This window comes from Falco biarmicus, chromosome Z (genome assembly GCF_023638135.1).
Source record: "Falco biarmicus isolate bFalBia1 chromosome Z, bFalBia1.pri, whole genome shotgun sequence".
NCBI lineage: Eukaryota > Metazoa > Chordata > Aves > Falconiformes > Falconidae > Falco > Falco biarmicus.
Window position 1 is genome coordinate 39,341,639 of NC_079311.1, and position 23,140 is coordinate 39,364,778.

The 23,140-nt window shown below is 36.4% G+C and overlaps 1 protein-coding gene across 1 annotated transcript in view; it reads left to right on the forward strand.

The window, feature by feature from the left end:
- The window catches only part of CNTNAP4 (contactin associated protein family member 4), a 261,580-nt gene that overhangs the window by 141,647 nt on the left and 96,793 nt on the right, over window positions 1–23,140 (forward strand). The window contains exon 4 of the mRNA XM_056325765.1: window positions 20,745–20,892. Coding sequence (XP_056181740.1) covers window positions 20,745–20,892 — 148 coding nt within the window. The remainder of the gene's footprint in view (window positions 1–20,744; window positions 20,893–23,140) is intronic.

A 23,140-nucleotide genomic window follows, 5' to 3' on the forward strand; every position in this document is an offset into this window, starting at 1 on the left:
TATAAAAAAATGAAATTACAAAGTATTACATTTATTAATATTTTAAATATAACATGAATGACATTTTCAGATTAAAAGTATTAGAAATCTTCTATCACTCTGTGTTATATGAAAATAATTTGCAATGTAGTTTATAGCTGAAGAATTATTTCCATATTTTGACATATCTAAAAATATATACATTTCATACCCTATTAAATTGTCGTGTCCTTTACCTGTACTTATTTTGACATCACTTCTGATTGCCGAAATGGTAATTTGCCAAGCAGAAGCACTCTACTTTTATAGCTAGCTTGATCCTTGATTTATTCAATGATGACAAAGGTTTTCAAGCGCAAACAATTCCTTATTTCAAAGAAAGGGTACCTGTTATGGAGATCAGACTGTATTACAGAATGAAATCAGTATTGGTTTAATCCAAAACTTGACTGTCTTAAGTTAATAATAATAATAATAATAATAATAATAATAATAATAATAATAATAATAATAATAATAATAATAATAATAATAATGAAATACAAACCAAAACCAAACCATAATGTAGTTGTCATAGAGTAGGAACTCAGCAATTTTTAAAATAAATTAGATATCAAAAGTTGGAAACGTAGGTTTTGGAATGATTGAGTTGACTTCTGCAGGCCCTTCCAACTGCTCTGAGTGGATCACTCACTGTCAAACAGATTGACTGAATGAAATGATGAAGTTTTCAGCTCTTTCCTTTCCCAGACTGTTCTTCCACCCCTATTATTTGTACAACACACTGGTGAATTACATTTTAATTCTTCAATAATTATATTGTATTACTATCTATAAGTTTGTTTTTAACCTTTGCACTCCTAGTACTCAATCTTTCCTACGTGTGTTGCCGAATTGTGGTCAGGAAACTTCTTGCTTGATCTTTGCCTTGATTTACTTGTTTCCAGATTTGGGGGTTCTTAGGAAATAGAAAGGAGTTTCTACTGTAGCACAAACATACTGAAATTCACTGATCAAAGGCAAGGAATAAGCTGTCCTCCACAGCAATGATAAATGATTTTTAAAACTGGTATCACTGGAGCATCCCCATGGTCACATGGCAGTAATGCTCTCCTAATTTCTTTTTGCTCAGGTAAAATAAATGTACCAAATAAACTTAATTACCTGCTGTCCTTAACAGTGAATTGTGAATTAAACTGTATGTGCTTAGTGTCAATTGTAAATGGAAAACAGTCCTCAGTAGAATTACTTTTGTCCATTGGAACCAGTATTTATAAAGTGGGTTAAGAATACATCTACTAACACGTATCTCTGCAACTTTGTTTCCTTCATTCAGATGAGGAATAATTTTTAGATACATTTTGGTACTTGTTACATGAATCACACGATAATTTGATGAGGTTTTATTTGTTTTTTTTCTTTTAATCCTTTTTTTTTTTGTTTGTTTTAAAGAACTCCTACTGGAGATTATACATATATGCACACACATACATATATGTATGCATGTATGTATGTTAAGGAGGATCCTGCTACTAGAATACAGATTTATATTTATATCTGAATTCCTTCAACTTCTCAGAGAGTTACATCTCAGTTTGATGGCATTTTAAAACCATTTCAGAATCAGTTTAACTGTTTAGATGCATTGTTTTCTTATGTATATGACACTAATTCTCAGTTCCCTTCTGCCTTGCACATAGGTTTTTCCAGATGCATGGAGTAGCTAGAATGACTGACAAACTGGAATTATCCACTTGAGACAGCTTTATTTATACCCAATCTACAGCATCAGGTGTTACAATGTAACCAAGATTCATTAGGTTGAAAGATCACAAAACGTCTAAGGCAGTAAAAATTAATGTGTCACACATTTTCCTACAGACTACTTCAGCTTTCTAAGCATCTAACAATGACCTAAAATTGCTATTAAAATTAGTTTGAAATTAGTTATCTTATGTCACAAATATATATAGCCAGAAGAGAACTGTCTTATTGTCAAGATTCTTGTAGAAGAGTTCCAAGTTCCAAAAGCAATTTCTACATTAAATAAAAAAAAAAAAGAAGAAAGGAAAAGTAGTAAGGTTTTTTTCAGTATTTAATTATTGCTTTTTTTTCCTACCCTACAGAAAGCCATGAGATGCTATCCATCCTGAGTTTTAGTTTAGAGAATGGGTTTAGAAGCACTTTCAGTGCACAGTGGAATGGTCCTGTTTCTCTTAGAAAATCTATACCCACATAGTCTGTTTAGAATATCTTAACTAATTAAATAAAAATCAATATCAAGACTACACTTCAGCAAAGAACAATTTAGCTGGAGGAATGTGACCACCCATGTACCTATAGCCATCTGATCACAATTTCCAGTTTTGCAATGCACAAATAGTTCTCACTGCCTTTTATATTTCAAGCTTTGTCATAAATGTTAGATATAAAAGAAATTAAATATTCTGTAAATTATGCTAATAAAAGCTAGCAGCACTTGTTGTTCAGTAGAGCTGTGTGGCTTTGATTTTGCCTCACAAACATGTTGCTGGCATGACAGCCTCCCTCTAGGGTCATCGTTTAGAGCAAGTGAAATGAGAATTTGTTGGTTCTTTCATATAAGGAAGACAATTTTTAATATAAGGAACTATACTTTATATTGATCATGCATCTTCAATGATACTTTACCCAGTAGTTAATCAATGAAAGAAAATGGCTGAATGTCCAGGAGTAAATATCTTGTACTGTGAACTTTACAGTCTATCACAAGCTCTCAGCCGTTACAAACATCGTCTCACTGGTCTTGTGTTTACTTTAAACCTTACTAATAGATGTACATATAGAGGTGTAAACAAATACTTGTTATGATTACATAATCTAAAAAGATTAGTATGACAAATTGTCAGCACTATTTCCAAGTATTTAGTCATCTTCACTGAAGAAGCAGAGCTATAGTTACTCATGTCATGTGCACTAAATTGAATTTATCACCATTTACTCCATGTAAGGTCTTATTCCTAATTATTAGAGTTGAAAACCCATGACAGACCTTTGAAATCTCAAATTAAGTGGTACATCTATCCTATTGTAACAATGAGATGTTTATATACTTGGTATTCTTATTCTGGGCTTCTTGTGATGCATTTCTCACTTGCTGTAACACCATTAGCATGGAGATAGATTTGGGTAATATTTGTAGTAATTCTACGGGTTATAAAGCAAATACTGAAATATCTACCTTTGAGACAGATCAACGCCAATCTAAGTTGAACTTAGTGGTATGTCATTTGACATGACTACATTCTGTATTTTTGAATTTGGGATACAGCAGTTGGGACAATTGAAGTCAACACATTATCAGCTCCTGATGCTGATGCTCCTGATTTTTTTTTCACTTAGCAAACAGAAGACAAAGTGAAATGTTCTTTAGACAAAATGGGATTAGTCATCTGGTTTAGCTTTTCTACAGAAAGTAATATAACAGAATTATTGTCAATACTGTACTGGTACGTTAAATTCCTTCTATTTTCCATCAAATAGCTTGTTATGAAAAAAGCTGGTGCTCATCACTGATATGTCTTCAGACCACAAACCATATGACACATTTTTCCCTGTGAGCAATGGAGTTATTCAAATCTATATCTGCAAAGAAACTCTGTCATAGTCGAACAAGAGAAGGCATACCTGACCCAATATGTTTGATCTGCCCATGTGCCACAGGGTGGACAGCTCTGAACAGTAGCCACAGAGATTAAAATACTCTTTCCCTATCTCTGTTTGAAAATCTAATTTAATGATGTTTCTGCAGAGACCTTCTTCTTTATTGTCCCTTTGCCCCCACGGTGTGGGCAGCAAATTCACTCTCTATCTGTCCTTTTCATAGCTGATGGGCACAAAAATCTCAGCTATTTCTCCTTTCCCTTCCACAATTTGTATCATGTGCTGATGTTTGCAATTGTATCCTTTCTGTTCCCTGTCCATCATGTGTTCTTGATCGCTTTCACTGCATGCCATATTTGCTAGTCACTTGTATTTTTTAGGAATTTATTTATATTTAAATACACAGTACAGGAAAGTCTGAACTACCATTATTTTGCTGCTTAGGGTATCCTACTACTGGATTCTATGTCAGACACAAAATTTCTGTGTGACAAATAAGTAGAAACTTGGTATTATTCCATTCACTAGTCAAAAAATCCTGCTATGGCTTTTAGGACACATTCTCTGGGCACAAGAACATACTCTAGTAAATGCTCCTAAGTGATCTACTATTTTAACAATGCAGGTTTTGCAGATATCCTAGTTATGAGATCTCTTCGTAACATTTCTGAGGCATCAGATGCCTGCTAGAGCAGTAGTATACAGTATGCCTCTAAGTGCGTTAGCCATTAAACATAGTTTGGTGTCTCATATTGTGGGTTTTCTTTGCTTCTTTTTTAAAAAGAGCAATAGATACAAATTACCCTCATTTTCTGTTTAATATTAGCCAATACTTGTGTTTGTGCTTCATTCTGTGTTTTATCCTATGTGTATCATGTAGGATGAAGATATTAAGATACTAGTGATAAGTCTATAAAGAAATATAATTGCAACTGATAGTATGAAACCTTCCAGTCTTCACTAAAGCCTGGATTGAGAATGTCTCTTTGTCATGGTTTGACCCCAGCTGGCAACTAAGCACCACACAGCCAATTGCTCACTTTCCTGACAATGGAATGGGGTGGGTGGGAGTGGGAATCAGAAGGGTACAAGTGAGAAAACTAATGGGCTGAGATAAAGGCAATTTAATAAGTACAGCAAAACCTGTACACACAAGATAAATGCCATCACTCCAAATGACTTCCCTTCCTACTTCTTCCCCCCAGCTTTTATATGCTGGGCATGATGTGACATGATGTGGGATATCCCTTTGCTCAGCTGGGGTCAGCTATCCCGGCTGTGTCTGCTCCAAATTTCTTGTTTGCTGCCTGCTTTCTGGTGGGGCAGTGCGAAGAGCCAAAAAGGCCCTGACTCTGTGTAAGCACTGCTCAGCAGTTATTAAAAGTCTCTATATTATCAATACTATTTTTAGCACAAATCCAAAACATAGACCCATACCAGCTACCATGAAGAAAATTATCCCAGCCAAAACTAGCATACTTTTCCAACTACTTTCAGACCTTTTCCCAAAATTAGAGAAATCTTTCCTTCCTTCTTTCTTTCTTTTTTTTTTTTTTTTTTTTTTTTCCTTTCTTGCTTTCTTTTCTTCTCTCCCCCCTACTCCTCTGGAATAAATGAGCAGTATTCTTTGAATCTATTCTGTTAAAACAGACTACAACAAAATTACTCCTGGGAGGCCAAGTGACTTTTTTGCTAAAGTTTATACCATTTTATTCCATAGATGTCAACGTTTTCTTTAAAATTTTTTTTCTAGCATTTTTTAATGCAAAATTCTACATCTCTTTTCTGCTGCTCTGCATTTCCATCCAGGTTACAAACAGAATCACTACAAAACCATCTCATGCTGTTACCACCTTCAATGCTGATAGAAGATCTCTTAGTAGTGCTAACAGCTCAGTGCTTTGGGTCTGATTTTGATTACAGAATTTTATTTTTATTTTGTATCCTCATTAATAGCTAAGTTCTGCATTTGTAAGTGGAATATGACTTTGTTCCATGATGGCCCTGTGTTTTGTGCTTACATTGCAAGGTGTTTTTAAGCACCATGTTTACTAAGTTGAACACTACCAAGAACACTTGTTGCCCAGTTCAGGTGTTTTATGTTGTATTCAAGAGTCCTAAGAGGCTACAACATACATGTCAAAGTTATCAATCAAATCAATGATGAAATATGAACCTTACTGAAATGCTTCCACCTGTTTGTTGTGAATGCAAAATATAAAAAATAAAACCAACTCACTTTATTAGATCAAATAAAAAGACAAAACATGACAGAAAGTAAATCATAGATTATGAGAAGTTTTCCTTAACACGATAATCCTTTCTTAATCAGAAGGAAGTTACCATAGTCTGCTGATACCTAACCTAAATTGATTTTTCGGTTTTTGTTTGTTTGGTTTTAATCCTCTAAGAAGGAAATAATAGTGTTTTCGATTTCACAGCTTCTAACTCAAGCTATGAAGATAATGAAGGTACCTTGAGATGCATGCTTTGATTTTTTCTTTGGAAGTATGAAAACTAGAAATCTATTTTATTTTGACTAAGGAATACATATAGACAACTGAAATTCTTGCATAACCAATTGACTTCAGGACCCAGTTTTTTCAACTGAACACTAAATGCTTCATAAATAGATCTAACCATGTTTTTCACCCCAAAGTGATGTAGCCTTACTGCCTACAACACAGAAGAAAGACAACTTGGTGAAAATGAAAGCCTTGCATAGACCTAGCAAACCCGTTGACAACAGAAAATCTGTTGAAAAATATTACATATTGAAATTAAATGGAGGAGAATATGATGGTGTTCATCTACTCCATTGTATTTTGTTACACAATGCAAGTGATATATTTTAACCTTTATTTTTATCTGAATAATTGTTTCAGTACCTGCGTTAGTTAGGTATAGCTCTGATTTCACTTTACCTTTGGTTTCTATAAAAGTCCATTAAGTAGTCTTAATCTTTTTCAGTGCAGGTGTGTAATCACAGAATAAAATCCGTCAGCTAGAAATTTGATTAACTAGACGAGGGACAGTTAAAACATGTCATCAAGAAACTTGTTTTAGAGGGATTATCTTGCTGTCCCATCTATTTTCAGTGTAGCTACCATGAATGCTGACATTTCTTGAAAACTGAACCTCTGTTTTTGTAATACAAATATTCTTAAGAATATATATATTACACATGGTGTTAACTTTTCCTGGTCACTGATAACTACTTCTGAATGAAACCTTAATACACATTTGTTGAACATTTCTGTTAAAATTTAATATGGAATTAACCTATCTGAAATACTTAATCTCTTCAGTGAGTTTCTCTGGGTTTAATTTTATTCTACCTTTTAAAAGAGTAAAGCAAACAACATGGAAGTTGCTTGCTTTTGGAAGGTTTTCTAATAACCAGAATGGCGAGCAGTATGTAAAAAGAAAAGTTATAATTTGCCACTGATTTTCTTTTTTGGGGGTGGGAGAGAGAAATATTTGACTAGTTTAGATGTTGTAGCAACATAAGAAACCTCTCCTGTGAAGACAGGCTGAGGCAGTTGGGGTTGCTCAGCCTGGAGAAGAGAAGGCTCCAGGGAGACCTTCTAGTGGCCTTTCAATACCTCAATGGGGCCTACAAGAAACTGGAGAGGGACTTTTTATAGAGGTATGCAGTGATAGGACAAGGAGTGATAGTTTTAAACTGAAAGAAGGTAGATTTAAATTAGCTATTAGGAAGAAACTTTACCGTGAGGGTGTTGAAGCGCTGGAAAGTTGCATAGAGGACTTACAGATGTCCCATCCCTTGAAGTCTTTAAGACCAGGTTGGATGGGGCTTTGAGCAACCTGGTTTGGTGGAAGGTGTCCCTAACCATGGCAGGAAGGTTGGAACTAGATGATCTTTAAGGTCCCTTCCAACCCAAACCATTCCATGATTCTATGATGAACATCATGTTAACTTAGCGTGTTATATGCTGATGTGAGTTCATAATTATGATTTATGGAAGAGTTCACATGTAGGCATTTCTTTACAGTTAGAAGTGGTGAGACTTTTTATATGAAAAGCCACAGAAGTAAATTCAGTAGGAAGCCTTTTTATTGAACTCTTTTATTGTCTATGACCCTCAGGATATAACAGCTAGAAAGTATTTGCTCTGCCATTTCTATGTTGCATAGTTAATAAGGTTTCCTTCTTTTCTTTCTGGTCATTTAATTTCATTTCAGAGCAAAGTGTGAAATTGTATGCAAATGAATGTTATAGTGTAATATTTGACAGGTTTTTTATATTGCTTTGAGCAAACAGGATTCCCATGTACTATTTTGACATTTCAATACATGCACTGCTGTTGCATCATAGCTATTGTAGTTATAAGTTTCCTGCGGGTTTTTTTCTTTCTTTCCCTCCCTGCCCCGTCTGTGCTATGCTATGTGCTGTAGAAGTGTAATCCCGATTTCTACATAAATTTAATATAATGACAAATATACCATTCCCCATTACTTTTAATGTAATATATGTGGTATATATTTACAGGTAAATATATGTGGTATATATTTACAGGTAAATATGTGGAATAAGCAGGTTAAATAGTTTAGTGCTTTTTGAAAACATTTAATAACTTCTATGAAGCTTTTTATATCTAAGTGTGTAAACATATATGATTTGACATCCAACATTAAATACCATTAATAAAAACATTTTTTCACCCAGCACAGTAGTGTTCAAACTGCTTTGAAAGTAGAATGACAATTATACTGTAGTCCAGATTAAAAATTCAATACATTCATATTTTACAGATTGTTTCAAAAGAATCTATTAAAAAAAAAAAAAGTGAAAATAAATTGTCATTATATTTCCATTAAAATCTACTCTGGTTGTTACTCTTGGAGATAATCACAATTCTCTTTAGAATGTCAGAATGCAAATTCATGGATTACCGTTCCAAATTAAAAAAAAAAAATATTCATTTCAGATAAAGAATTAGCTAATATTTGAAAGTCATTAAGAATAAAGATTGTTTAGAATTCCAGTAATACTATTATGAAAAACGTTCACATTTTCAATTTTCATGTAAAATCTGTGAGGTACATGTGCTTAGGTATTAATAAATAAAGCATAGTAGCTTCATAATTACATATTGGGAATTAATAAAGACGAGTTATAATAATTTTTAAAGGGAGGATTAACAAGCCTGTGTAGTGCCCAGTTGTGTTAATACAAGGGCTCCCTCCAATGGCGACAAGTTACTTCACATACAATTTATTGCTATATATGGATAATAAGAAGTAAGGTAAATGGAAGAATTTCAAGAAGCAGTTGTCTCTGGTGGTTTACAGTCAGAAATTTTTAATGCATACATTAGTTCCTACGCCATGACACCTAGGCAATGAAGTAATTTTTCATTTCAGATCTGTTGAACATGAAAACAAGAAAGAAAGAAGACATTATTTTTATTGACCTTATTTCCAGAGGGACATGGCTAGCTGATGATAGACATCTGCTGACTAGCAATAGGCATTCAAGGGCCTGAGACTCATACCATATCTACAAACACATGAAATGTTTTTAATGAAATAAGGTATCCAACTGCTACTGCTGAGGAGAAAAAAAGAAGGCAAAAACCCCATAAACTTCTGTTACTAGCTTATTTTTAAATACTAAAATCTTCTTTTTCTGTATGAATATGAAAGCAAACTGTTTCAAATTTTGTCTCTTGAAAAGAAAAAACAAACCAAAACCATACAACACAACAGAAGACAGAAAGAACCTCTAGTACTGGCTCCATTCACAAATGTCAGCTGTTACCTTTCATAAGTCACAACATCACAGACTGGTTGGGGTTGGAAGGGTGCTCTGGAGATCATCCAGTCCAACCTCCCTGCTAAAGCAGATTCTCCTAGAGCAGGCTGTACAGGATCACTTCTAGGTGGCTTTTGAATGTCTCCAAGAAGGAGACTCCACTGCCTCTCTGGGCAGCCTGTTCCAGTGCTCTGCCACCCTCAAAGTATACAAGCTTTTCATCACGGTCACACAGAACTTCCTGTATTACAGTTTATGACTGTTGCCCTTTGTCCTGTCACTGAGCACTAATGAAAAGAGCCTGGCCCCACCCTCTACACATTTGTCCTGAAGATATCTGTAGACTTTAAGATTTTCTGTAGATAAGATCCCCTCTTAGTCTTCTCCAGGCAACACAGACCCAGCTCTCCCAGTCTTCTCTCATAAGAGAGATACTCCAGTCCCCTCATCATCTTCATAGCCCTCCGCTGGCCCGTCTTCAGTAGTTCCCTCTCTCTCTTGAACTGGGGAGCCCAGAACCAGACACAGCACTCCAGATACAGCCTCACCAGGGAAGAGTAGAAGGGCGGGCAGGGGGATCACCTCCCTCAACCTGCTGGCCACGGTCCTCCTAATGCATTCCATGATTCCCATTGGCCTTCTTGCACACAAGGGCACACTGCTGGCTCATGGGCAACTTGCTGTCTTCCAGAACAAACTGGTCCTTCTCCACAGAGCTGCCTTCCAGCCTGTACTGGTGCATGGGGTTATTCCTCCCCAGGTGCAGGGCGCTACACCTGCCTTTGTTGAACTTCATTAGGTTCCTTCATGCCCAACTCTCCAGCCTATGCAGGTCTTGTTGAATGGTGTTGCAGCCTTCGGGGTATCAGCCGCTCCTCCCAGTTTTGTATCATCAGGAAACTTGCTGAGGGTACGCTCTGCCCTCTATCCAGGTCACTGATGAATAAGCTGAGCAAGACTGGACCCAGTGCTGATCCCTGGGGAGTACCACTAGCTACAGTCCTACAGCTAAACTCTACACCACTGGTCACAGCCCTCTGATCTCTGCCATCCAGCCAGTTCTGAATCCACCTCACTGCCCACTCATCTAACCCACACTGCCTGAGCTTACCTAGGAGGATGTTATGGGAGACAGGGTCACAAGCCTTGCTGACGTCAAAGTCGACAACATCCACCACTCTCCCCTTGTCTACCCAGCCAGTTATTCCATCATAGAAGCCTATCAGGTTGGTCAGGCATGCTTTCCCCTTGGTGAATCCACGCTGATTACTCCCGAATCACCTTCTTTTCCTCCCCATGCTTTGAGATGATTTCCAGGATGAGCTGTTCCATCACCTTTCCAGGGATGGGGGTGAGGCTCACCAGTTTGTACTTTCCTGGGTCCTGCTTCTTGCCCTTTTTGAAGGCTGGAGGGACGCTGGCTTTCCTTCAGTCCTCAGGCACCTCTCCTGTCCTCCATGACCTTTCAGAGGTGATGGAGAGTGGCTTGGCAATAACGTCTGCCAGCTTTCTCAGCACTCAGGGGTGCATCCCATCAGGGCCCATGGATTTGTGGGTGTCATGTTTGTTTGTTTAAGTGATCTCTAACGCGATCTTCCTCAATCAAGGGAAAGTCCTCCTTTCTTCAGACTTTATCTCTTGCCTCCAGGGTCTGGGAAACCTGAGGACCAGCCTTGACAGTAGAGACTGGACGCAAGAAGACATTCAGTAACGCTGCTGTCTCTGTGTCCTTCGTCACTAGGGCACCCACCTCATTCAGCAGTGGGCCCACATTTTCCCTAGTCATGCTTTTCCTGCTGATGTACTTGAAGAAGACCTTCTTGTTGTCCTTGACATCCCTGGCCAGATTGAATTCCAAGTGGATTTCAGCTTTCTTTGTTGTATTATGGTATGTTCTGACAACATTCCTGTACTCTTCCCAGATTCCCTGGTAATTGCAGTCTCATCCTCCGCCTCCTATTTCTGGAGCTGTTCTTTTATGTAGAGGCATTCTGATCAAATAGTGAAAAGAAAAAAAGAGAGAAAGAAGCATGACATAATAACCCAATGAATAACACAGTCACCCAATGTCAGGAAATACCGGAAAGAGATAGGTTGAATGAATATTTTTTTTACCCCAGTATCCTGTCTCTGACACTGATGGAAAACTTTAAGAACAGCATGGGATTTAGTGAGTGCTTACGACATATGGTTTCCCAAACAGTTGTGATTCATGTCTTACTGCTTCTCAGGGAGAAAAATTGGTGAAGATGATATAAGTGGTGCAAAACTGTACCGCCATCACCAACAGCACATACCAGAAAATCCAAATTATTTAGCTTTAAGATCAGGATCAAACCAAGAAGTCTGAAGAGGAAAGATGAGCCCAGCATTTTTACAGAAGAAAACCAAATATTTAGGGAAATGAATCAGAATGGAGAAGACAGGAATAAAAAGGGAATATTTCATGTGATCAAACATCAACTTTATATTCAAAGAGTATCAAAAGGAATGTAAATCTCTGAGGGGTGGTCTGTGTGTCAAATTCTTGGCATGCTCCCTTGCATTGCATTGGAGATGTTAACACTGTTAGTCCCAACGGTACAAAAGAGGTGGGGTGGTCCTGGAGGTCTGAGCCTTACAAAAATTCCACTGGAATTTCAGTCTGATGTCTGTTATGAAATCTGTTTTTTTGCCTCCCACTACCTGGCTCAAAAAATGTCCACACAAAACCTCTATTTTATAATGTGAAACTAAATATTACAGAATCACAAAATAATTGAGGTTGAAAAGGACCTTTGGATGCCATCTGTTCTAACACCACTGATTAAGCAGGGTCACCTACAGCCAGTTGCCCAGGAACATGTCCAGAGGGCTTTTGAAGATCTTCAAGAATGGAGACTCCACAATCTGTTAAAGCAATCTGTTCAAGGTCTTTGGAACAAAATTATTTCTTTACATTAAAAGGTTTTCCTTATGTTCAGACAGAACTTCTGTGTTTGAGTTTGTGCCCAAGGCCTCTTGTCCTGTCATAGGACATTACTAGAAAGACCCTAGCTCCATCTTCTTTATGTCCTTCTTTCAAATATTTATCTATGTTGATAGTATCCCCCTTGATCGTCCTCTTTTCTATGCTCAACAGCTCTCTCAACCTTTCATCCTATGGGTGATGCTCCAGTCCATCATCTTTGTGACCCTTTCCTGGACTCTTTCCAGTATGTCCCTTTCTCTTTTGTACTCAGAGGGCTACAACTGAACACAGCAGTCCAGCTGTGGCCTCACCAGTGTTGAATAAATGGGAATGACCACCTTGCACCACCTACTGGCAATACTTTGTCTAATTCAGCTCAAGATACCATTAGATTTCTTTGCAGTAATGACACATCGCTGGCTCATGTTTAATTTGGTGACTTTACGCTTTGACAAGTACAAGTTCATGGAGCCAATGGGATACACCCAAAGGTACTGAGGGAGCTGAAGGAAGTGTTTAACAAGCAACTTGCAGTCATTTATGAGCAGTCCTGGCAAACCAGGGAGTCCCAGTTGACTGGAAGTTAGCAAATGTGATGTCCATCTACAAGAAGGGCCAGAAGGAGGATCCGGAGAACTACAGGCCCATCAATCTGACCTCAGTGCCAGGGAAGGTTATGGAGCAGATCATCTTAAGTGCCACAACTTGGTAAGTGCAGGACAACCAGGTGATCAGGCCTAGTCAGCATGGGTTGCTGAAAGGCAGGTCCTGCTTGATTAACATGTTCTCCTTCTGTGACAAAGTGACTTAATGGATGAGGGAAGGCTGAGGGTGTTGTCTGCCTGGACCTTAGTAAAGCCTTTGACAGCATCTCCCACAGTATTCTCCTGGAGAAACTGGCTGCCTATGGCTTGGACTGGTGTACTCTTCATTGAGCAAAAAACTGGCTGGATGGCCAAACTCAAAGTGTGGTGGTGAATGAAGTTAAATCCAGCTGGCGGCCGGTCACAAGTGGTGTTCCCCAGAGTTCAGTACCAGGGAAAGTCCTGTTTAACATCTTTGTCAGTGATCTGGATGAGGGGATCACGTGCATCCTCAATAAGTTTGCCAACAACACCAAGCTGGATGGGGATGTTGGTCTGCTTGAGGGCAGGAAGGTTCTGCAGAAGGGATCTGGACAGGCTGGATCAATGGGCTGAGGCCACTTGTAGGAGGTTCAACAAGGCTCAGTGCCAGGTCCTGCACTTGGGTCACAACAACCCCATGCAACACTACAGGCCTGGGGAAGTGTGGCTGGAAAACTGCCTGACAGAAAAGGACCTGGGGGTGTTGGTCAACAGTTGGCTGAATATGAGCCACCAGTGTGCCCAGGTGTCCCAGGATCCCAACAGCAGCCTGACTTGTATGAGAAAATGGTGTGGCCAGCAGGACTAGGGAAGTGGTTGTCCCTCTGTACTTGGCAATGGTGAGGCTGCATCTCAAACACTATGTTCAGTTTTGGGCCTCTCTCTTCAAGAGGGATGTACTGGTGCTGGAGCATGTCCAGAGAAGGGCAATGAAGCTGGTGAAGTCTCTGGAGCACAAATCTTATGAGGAGCAGCTGAGTGAACTGGGGTTGTTTAGTCTGGAGAAGAGGAGACTCAGGGGGATCTTATCACTCCCTACAGCTAACTGAAAATAGGTTGTAGGCAGGTGAGAGTAGGTCTCCTTTCCCAGGTGAGCAATAGGACAATAGGAAATGGCCTCATGTAACTCCATGAGAGATTTAAATTGGAATTTAGGAAAAAAATTCTTCACTTAAGGGGTGGTCAGGCATTGAAACAGGCTGCCCAGGGAGGTGGTGGTATCACCATACCTAGAGGTGTTTAAAAAACATATAGATGCAGTGCTTAGGGACATGGTTTAATGGTGGATTTGGAAGTGTTAGGTTAACAGTTAGACTCAATGATCTGAAAGGTCTTTTCCAACCTAAATGCTTCTGTGATTCCCTGTGATGAAAATCATGAGGTTCCTGTTCATCCTTTTCTCCAGCCTGTTGAGGATGGCAGACCAACACTCTGGTGTGTTAGGCATTCCTCCAAGATTTTATGTCATCAGGAAACTTGGAGAGTGCACTCTACCCCATCATCCAGATCATTAAAGAAGATGTTAAACAGGACTGGATGCAGTATTGACCTATGGTGTACAGTGCTCATTAGAGATCTCCACATATATTTTGTGCCACTGGTCACCATGCTCTGGGCCCAACTGTTCAGCCAGTTTTTGAACACAATAGAATTAAAGTCACCAGTGGAGTCTATGCTTTCAGTACCCTTGTGCAAAATAGAGAAGTGTTTCTTTTGCATCTGGTTAAAGTAACTAGCAACTTTTATAGCCAAAGTAATAGAAAACTGTCTAACAAACCCATATTTATTCTTTCATATATTCTGTTTAGGCATTCAGTTCTGCCTTGAGGCTTGATGCATCACTGTCAGGAAAAGTGATGAAGTAAAAAAAGTCTGTCAAAAAGTCAGAGATGAGAAATTTTCTATAAGAAGAATGGCACTAACAGCAGTATGCAACCTGTCCATCTGATTGCTGGGTCATTTTACTACAGTGCAATATGCATTTTCAAAATTATTTGGATAATATTATATCAATATTAATGGGTTCCTTATAATTAACATTAATAGATTTGGTTTACAAAGCACAGAAATTAGATTGTTGACAGGAGACATAGCACAGAGAGTCTACTAAGATGTTTTCTCCTGAGAAAAAATAGTTTCTGAATTTCACCTTTTACTTATATTAAAGATTATGGTATTCACCTTTTAATAAAAATTACAGGGACAACACTCAATCTGATTTCACACTACCACTGCCAAAGAGGAAATTGCTGTGATTTAAGCCTAGGAGGTGAGAGGTACAGTTTTACATAGAAGTCTGACTAGCTATTTCACAGTGTGCTGAACATTTAACCTGCTTTTTTCTATATTTTCCTGAGAACTGGTGATAAAGACAACTTTTTTCAAGTGTTTTGACATTCATAGAGGTCTGATTAATTTTCGTAGTTTTCTCACTTCTTTCTGTTCTCTAAAATGTATTTGCAAAAACTTTTAGTTCAGGTTGTTTCAAGACCATGTATCTGCTTTTTAGTTAGTATTAAAGTGAAACACAGATTTACTACTTATATATATCTCAGTACCCAAGTGACTTTTAAGGAAGATGTTGTCAGCAAACAGTGCAGAAGGAGAATGAAAAATAATATGGCACAAAATACAATCCATTTATTGGTTGAATTTATGTCATGGATTGCTGATTCCATTACTTTGTTTGAAGTTTAAATAATTTGGCATAATTTGGCTTTGATGTTTAGCTGTCCTTTAGCACTTTTAGATGCAAGATAGATGTAGTTTACAACTCTTTGGGGAAAAATTCATTTCAAACATTCTTAAAAAGAAGAAACTGCAAAAAGAACAAACTATCTTTACAAATTTCTAGATCAATTAAGTGTAGTTGATGTATTACAGAGGAATTCCACTGGTCATGCCAATCTTCTTGCTGACCATTTCAATTGTATGATATATTTCTTATATCTTCCACTGCCTGTTGTCTCTTCTTGAATTTTAGGAATTTTTTGGTGTTTAAAAGCTGAAAAACATCCAGAATGCATCTATCATGCTACGATTTGACATTATTACAAAAAAAGAAATTCAGAAGCATGAATAGGTAAATGACGTCATCATGTAACAGAACATGGCTATGAGCTAGGAAAGATAAACACGAGCATAAGGAGCCTGAGTTTTAAATTTAAGAAGAAATATCAGTAGACAGCGAAGAGTATTAGGTCACAGTCATACTGGACAACCAACCAGTTTATGCACTAAAGGATTCTGCCTAATGTGCTGCCATAAACAGTAAGAGATACTATAGGTGGGAACTGATACCTTGTGCTGGAGTGTTTCCAGAGAATTCTTTTGGATACTGAGTAATTGAACTAACTAGCTATATATAGTAGATAGGGTCCTGTTTCTTCAAAAGATATCCACTGTCTTCCTGCTTTCCATCATAGTACATAAGAAATTTCACTTTGAGGTGTTCTATAATGAGTAGAGACGCAGTTTAGTAACTTCTTGTGAAGGGAAGCTATTTAAGAAAAGTATGTATAATGTAATCTTTAATTAACTAAACTCCCTTTCTACGTTTCTAGCTCATCATGTATTAAACTATTAGTAAGGCAGTTGAAAAATAAATAGTTTTTTGAAACATTCTGAAGAGCATTCAATAGTGCATTTTTGCCATCTGTAATTTTAATAACACTCAGACATAGCTAGTAAATAAATGACAGATTTGTATTCCTTTTGGTAATTGAAATAACTTTACATAAGAAAAAAAACCAATAGTATTTTTAGTGCTAAAATTTGTAATATTCCGATTCTGAACTCCTGATCTAAAGGTAAAATAAATTGTACTTTAATGGCAAATGTTACAACACAATGAATTAAGAGATATCTAAAATATAATGTTGAATGGTATTCCTTAAATTATACTTAATGGACTGCAAAAAGTCTAAGTGAAAAATATAATTATAGATGAACTAGTCTTTGAAGTCTCTTCTTTCAGAGTATTTTTCAAAATTATTTTTATTTTTTTGTTTTTCATATTACATTGTGTTTAAATGGAATTTTGCTTTGTGAATCACACTGCTCAGTTTATAATATTAAATGATGAAATCAGAACGCCACAAACATTTGGAATCTTTTAGGCAAGCACATTAGAAATATCTAAATAATAATAATAATAATAATAATAATAATAATAATAATAATAATAATAATAATAATAATAATAATAATAATAATAATAATAATAATAATAATAATAATAATAATAATAACTAACAAACAAAACCAAAAAAGCAAAAAAGCAAAAAAGGCCAAATTCCATTGTAACTAAGATGACTGAGGGAATCACTGAATGAAAGGGCAAATATAGTATCTTTACATGACATCAATATATTTGACACTAATTAGTCATGGTTGCAGCATGGCAGTGATTTTAAGATCCTTCCACTGTTTTGCTTGGAAATCGTACTATCACCATAGCTGGTCAAATATTTTTCTTTTGACCATAGTTTTGGTCAAATGACATGCACAATATGAAAATGATGTAAATATGCCAGAACTTCCCAGATGGAGCATGCTCCTGTGGAAACAGCAGATGTTACAAGCGGTGGACATTGACTGGAACAAGAATATATGATGGGTTTCTAGCCTTTTTTAAAAAAAAATATTTTTCCCTATCTCATCTATATTAATCATGTTGTCATTAACAGACTCAATCATTCTTTACAAAAGAGGTTATGATCAGTCCAATCTATGAATTTGTAAATTTATGAACCACTGTGTGGTTTTGTCATTTTAAGATTACTTTAGCATATGTCAACTGAATCTTCAAACAATTCAGAGACAAGACCTGCTGAAAAATGCAGTGAGTAATTTACCTCACAGAGCTCCTCACTAAGGTGCCACTGATAATATTTTATAACCAACAGATGTGTCAGTTTTTGCATAAATCATTGATTATAACCAGTAAAGCCCTAACAATCTTTGTTCATTTTTTTCTATGCAACCATTTTCTCCTAGTGATAATTCTAAGATGAAGATTAAGTAAAGGAGACAGTTGTCTGGTACAGGGTTTTCTGGCCAGAATGAAGGAATTTCACACTCATTTTTTCACTTTAACCGAAGAGTTCACACCTGCTGACTTTCAGGACCAGCTTCAAAAGACTATCAATAACTTCCCACATGGTAATAGGGTGAGAAGCAAGAGTCTTAATATTTGGATTCTTGTGCAGTGAATATTTCATTTATATTGATGTTAATTATACTGTGTGCTAGGTTAACTTGAATAGACATTTCTTTTGTTACTGAGAAGTGAATAGTTAAACTGCTATATGAATTTGGATATAGCTTAGAAATTACGGAAGAATATAGTGTATTTTAAACTCCCTTAGTTCTCAGAAGACCTTATAGGTTAATTATGCAGCATTATGAGAGTAGTTTGATGCTCTAAGATGAATAAACTGCCAGTAGCCTTCTGAGATTTCTATTCCCTTCGTGACAACCCCTGACACTAATACTAACTGTAGTTTTGGCATGCGTCATAAGCAAAGACTTGTACAGGTGGTTTGGCTTGAGAGTATTTCCAAAGTGCAACCATCATCATGCAACAACAGCAACTATTCTATATGAACAGCTCTTAGTTATTTCACACTGATTTTGCCAACTTCTTTTGCTGATTTTGATAGTACAATTGATAAAATACATGCATGAAACTCAGACCTTCCTTGTGGTACATTAGTTCCTAACTGCTAAACTTCCTCTTCCTACAAAAACATCCAGGTTGGAGTCCTGTTCCAGTTCCTTTCATTAAACATTAAATGAGAATTTGCATCTAAGTATACTTATTTAATATGAAGCAATATTTGTAATAAAAATAATATTTCTTAAAATGGGTACACAATACATGTAAAAACATTGTGGATATTTTTTAGTCCTATAGTATGTTTTCCAGTGTATATATAGTAGATTATACAGTAAAAGTTACATTCATAAATAAGCTTAATCTGTTCTAGATGGTCTAATGTATGGCCTCCTATACACAGTCCATGTCTTACTGTCTCACACAGCTTTATCTATGGGACTTTTTGTCGCTGGAGGAGGAAGTTTTGACCATGGTACTGGTGTTATCCCTGTCTAAAAATATATTAGCTTTCGAGATAAAGGATGGAGAGGGAAACAAAGAACTTCCTTTTTACCTTATCTCGTTGTAAGCTTACCTTCACAATCATTCTGAGCTTGGTGTTGCCCTTCTATACACAGAACTTAATTTTACTAATACAGTCAGGTGCACATGTCTGATTTCTAATGACATAATGAACTAAATAATTATGTCTTCAAAGCATCAAATAGGTTAAAATAGCTTAAGGTAAAGAAACTACAGGGTTAGAAACTGAGTAGGAGGGTTAAAACAAGTTTGAGGGCACTTTTCCTTCGTGGAGGAAAATAGGCCATGAAGAGCTCTCTGCTTAGACTTCTATGCTCCCAAGTGCCTGTACTGGTTTTGACTACTACTGGTTAAGGCTGAACTGAAACATAGCATTTCTGTATTTCAAAAACTATATACTTTGAGAAAGATGGTATGCATTCATGTTATTAAAAAGCAGTATAATATAGTATCTCTAAGAGTATCAATGATGTCTTAGTTAATAACAGCTAAAAATATTTATTTCTAAACTGAGCCTTCTGAACAGTTTAAAGAGTAGTCTGAATTACTTTTACATTGTTACTGAAGTAAAAAAATCCCTAATTTTAAATGAAGAACACATGGCTTAAGTATACCCTGCAGTAAACTATCAAGTAATATGCATTCTGTACTGAAAACTTAACAACATAACATTTTCATAAGGCGGCTGCCCTCCAAAAATTATTTTGGAAAAAAATTAAATCTTAATTGAACACTTCATTTGCTCACAGTACTTAAACTTCTGCAGCCTGAGCTCTGGTTCTATCAACAAAATCATTGGCACTTTAATTGGCAGCTGTATTTGCTACAGACTGCAAATAAGGATTTGAAAGGGACAAGAGGTCTGGAAAGGCCTCACCTTGCAAATAGTAGCTCTTCTTCAGTGTCTATTTAACGTGTTTCCACCTTCACCCACTGTAACAATGAAATTATAAAGCACGAAGCTGAAGGTGGTGTGGATATTCAGAGCCAGTAACTCTTGTTGCTTATTTCTAGCTTAATAGGTTATCTGTAATGAGCCTATTCACTAGATGTGTCCACCCCTAAATGGTGAAAATTAGATGTGTTTTTTTCATCACTTTTAATTCAGAACACTGAATTAAAAACCTTTCATAATACTTTGGATTATTTCATTGGAAACTAAAGTCTTTCAATACTGTGGTCTGTCAGTATAAGAACTTTTTGGATTCAGCGTATTACACATCTAAAACACAGGTCTGCAATAAAATTTTAACCTTTCAGTAAGAGGAAATCATAGAGCTCATTCTGTTGTCTTACAAAAACACATTAGATGGTACAATACACTGAAATGCCAGGATATTCTGCAAATTTTGTGAAGGGAATGTTTGGGTTTGAAATCTAACAAATTTTAGAAGGTGTGAGAGTTATCAGTGAGTGTGGTATCTGAGCTAAATGCATAAATGACTTAACACTTGATCCAGAAGAATAACCAAGATTGATTCAACAGTTGCTCCTACGGAACCCACTAACACATTTTATTCCTGTGCTTGACTTTTTGCTAGAGGAGCATATAAAATGAAAAGTTCGGCAATGCTTCCATATATTTCTGTATTCAATACCGATGTGGCTGTGTTCATTTTCTTTTAGGCCTTTTCTGGAAACACAAATGCAGACAGTGTCGTATACTATAAGCTTCAGCATTCCATTAAAGCAAGACTCCTCCGTTTTGTGCCTTTGGACTGGAATCCTAATGGCAGAATTGGAATGCGCATTGAAGTATATGGATGCACATACAGTAAGTATTTTTGCTGAATCAGATAAATGCAATGACTATTCATCATTTTCTTTTGCTACCTAGATTACACTGGAAAGTAGATTTCTAAGCTTAAATTTAAGCTTGGATAACACAAATTCAATAAGTATATGTGCAAACTTCACTATTTCTGCAACATATAACAATATTTGATGTTTATTTTCCATTTCTTTCTGTGTTGGAATAAATGGTGAAGACATAATCCAGTAACAGATTTAATGCATTTTTTTTTTATTTTACAGTCTTAAAAACTGCATATTATCATGGTATACTTTCTGCCTGAAGGGAAAGATGTGGAAATGTTTACAATATTGAATATATATGGTCTTGGTCCTAAGCCAAAAATACAAGTAGATAGACCTTCAAATAAACAATTGAAGGATACTTCAAAGCTGTTATATATTTAAGGGGTACTTTTAGAATCTTTTTGTATCATTAATAGAACATTAATAATAGATACATGCATTTGGAAGACAAATGCAAAAGTGTTATGGTTGTATTGATCTGCTGGACAATGTAAATCTTCATGTTGTCTTCTTGTTACTATACTTCACCCTTGAACTTTTCAAAAATATATTCCTTTTAGCACTTTGTTTACTACTTTTTATTCTCCACATCCTCTCTCCATGAAGGAAACAGACTTTAAGCAAATTCTTTAATTGCTTATTTTAAGTGCTTTCATCTGGGTTTTTTTGTAGGATTTTTTTTTTTTTTTCAACTTCTATTCTTAAGTCATGCTTTACATTGCTGATCACTTCATTTCTGTTTCCATTCATTAGTATCTGAGTTCAAACTAAACATCAGTAAAACACATCTTTAGACTCTCTGCCTTAAACTTGGCTTTGTAAAATGAGTAAAAGACCATTAACTAAAGATACCGAAAATTTCAGCCTGGCTGCAGGAGATTATGTCACCTCAGAAATTAGGTAAACTGCCCCATCCCAGACAACAGACAGCTCATGCCAGGAGAAGGGTGCGAGAACCTAAGAACACATGGAATTCCTCAGTGTCATGTGCCTGGAGACTGGGAACAGTCTTCGTAGAACAGTCTAATGATACTGTTATAATTGAGAAATATGACTATGATTCACCATACCCTCCACTGTTTTAAGTACCAGGACTACTAAAAATGGAGGATGAACAGACGACTTTATCATCCCCAGCTGAAAGCTCACTGGAGTGTCCCATTTGAAACCCTACCACTATGATACTTGATGAGAGTACATTCTTTCCTGTCTCTAAGCTACACTGAATGTCAATCATCAGGTTTACTTCTTCGCAGTCCTTGCATTTGACAATGTTTAAATCCTTGCTCAAAGTCTTGTTCCCAAACATTCTCAAATTGAATAGCTTTCTTTTGAACATGCCTAAAATCTAGATTTTAAATATCTATATTTACTACTGTAATTTTCTGTATCACACCTCACAAGAGATATTATGGCTGTCTTCTGGATATCTCTATTGTCATGTTGCCAATGGAAAATATACAAACTAAAGGACTTATAGAGGACAGTGTGCATATGACTGAAGTAATAAAACATACAGAATAAGTGGTTACACAGTAAAAATATTTTGTGTGTGGTCGGTAACTACTTTTGAGGAAGAACATGTATTTTTCTGTATTTTACTTATTTGGTACAGGATCAATCCTATAGGTGGCTTATGGAACTAAATCAATTAAAACTATCTTCTAAGATTAAGCTAAATTTAAATGGAATATTTACTTCATCTACTATCCACTGTAATGCAGCACATGAAGAATGTGATAGTGTTAAAAAGATGGGAACTTTTTGTAAAATGGTTAAGATTTTTTCTGTATTAATGGTGTTATCAGTTCTTGAAATGCTTATTTTTTCTATGTATAAATGCTTTAATTCCAAATGAATGTCAGACTTCTTGTCATCTTTTTATTTACTTTGAACATCTAGAACTACCATGTGTATTAATTTAATTCAGTGGTTGCTGTGGAAGACAAACCAGGCGATTACAGTCTTATAGTTCTAAAATGTATTTAATAATTTAAAAGTTGAATTCCTTTGCTCCAGTCTTTCCCTCCATTTATCAGGCACATGCAGGGCATGTAGTTATTGTTACAGTAATTATGCCTGGCTCTTTCTGAATTGCTATGCACTTTTCCAGGCGGGACCAGAAAATTAAATTTAAAAAACAAAACAACAACAAAAAAAAAACAAACCCAAAAAACCCAACCAACAAAACCCCAGAAATATCA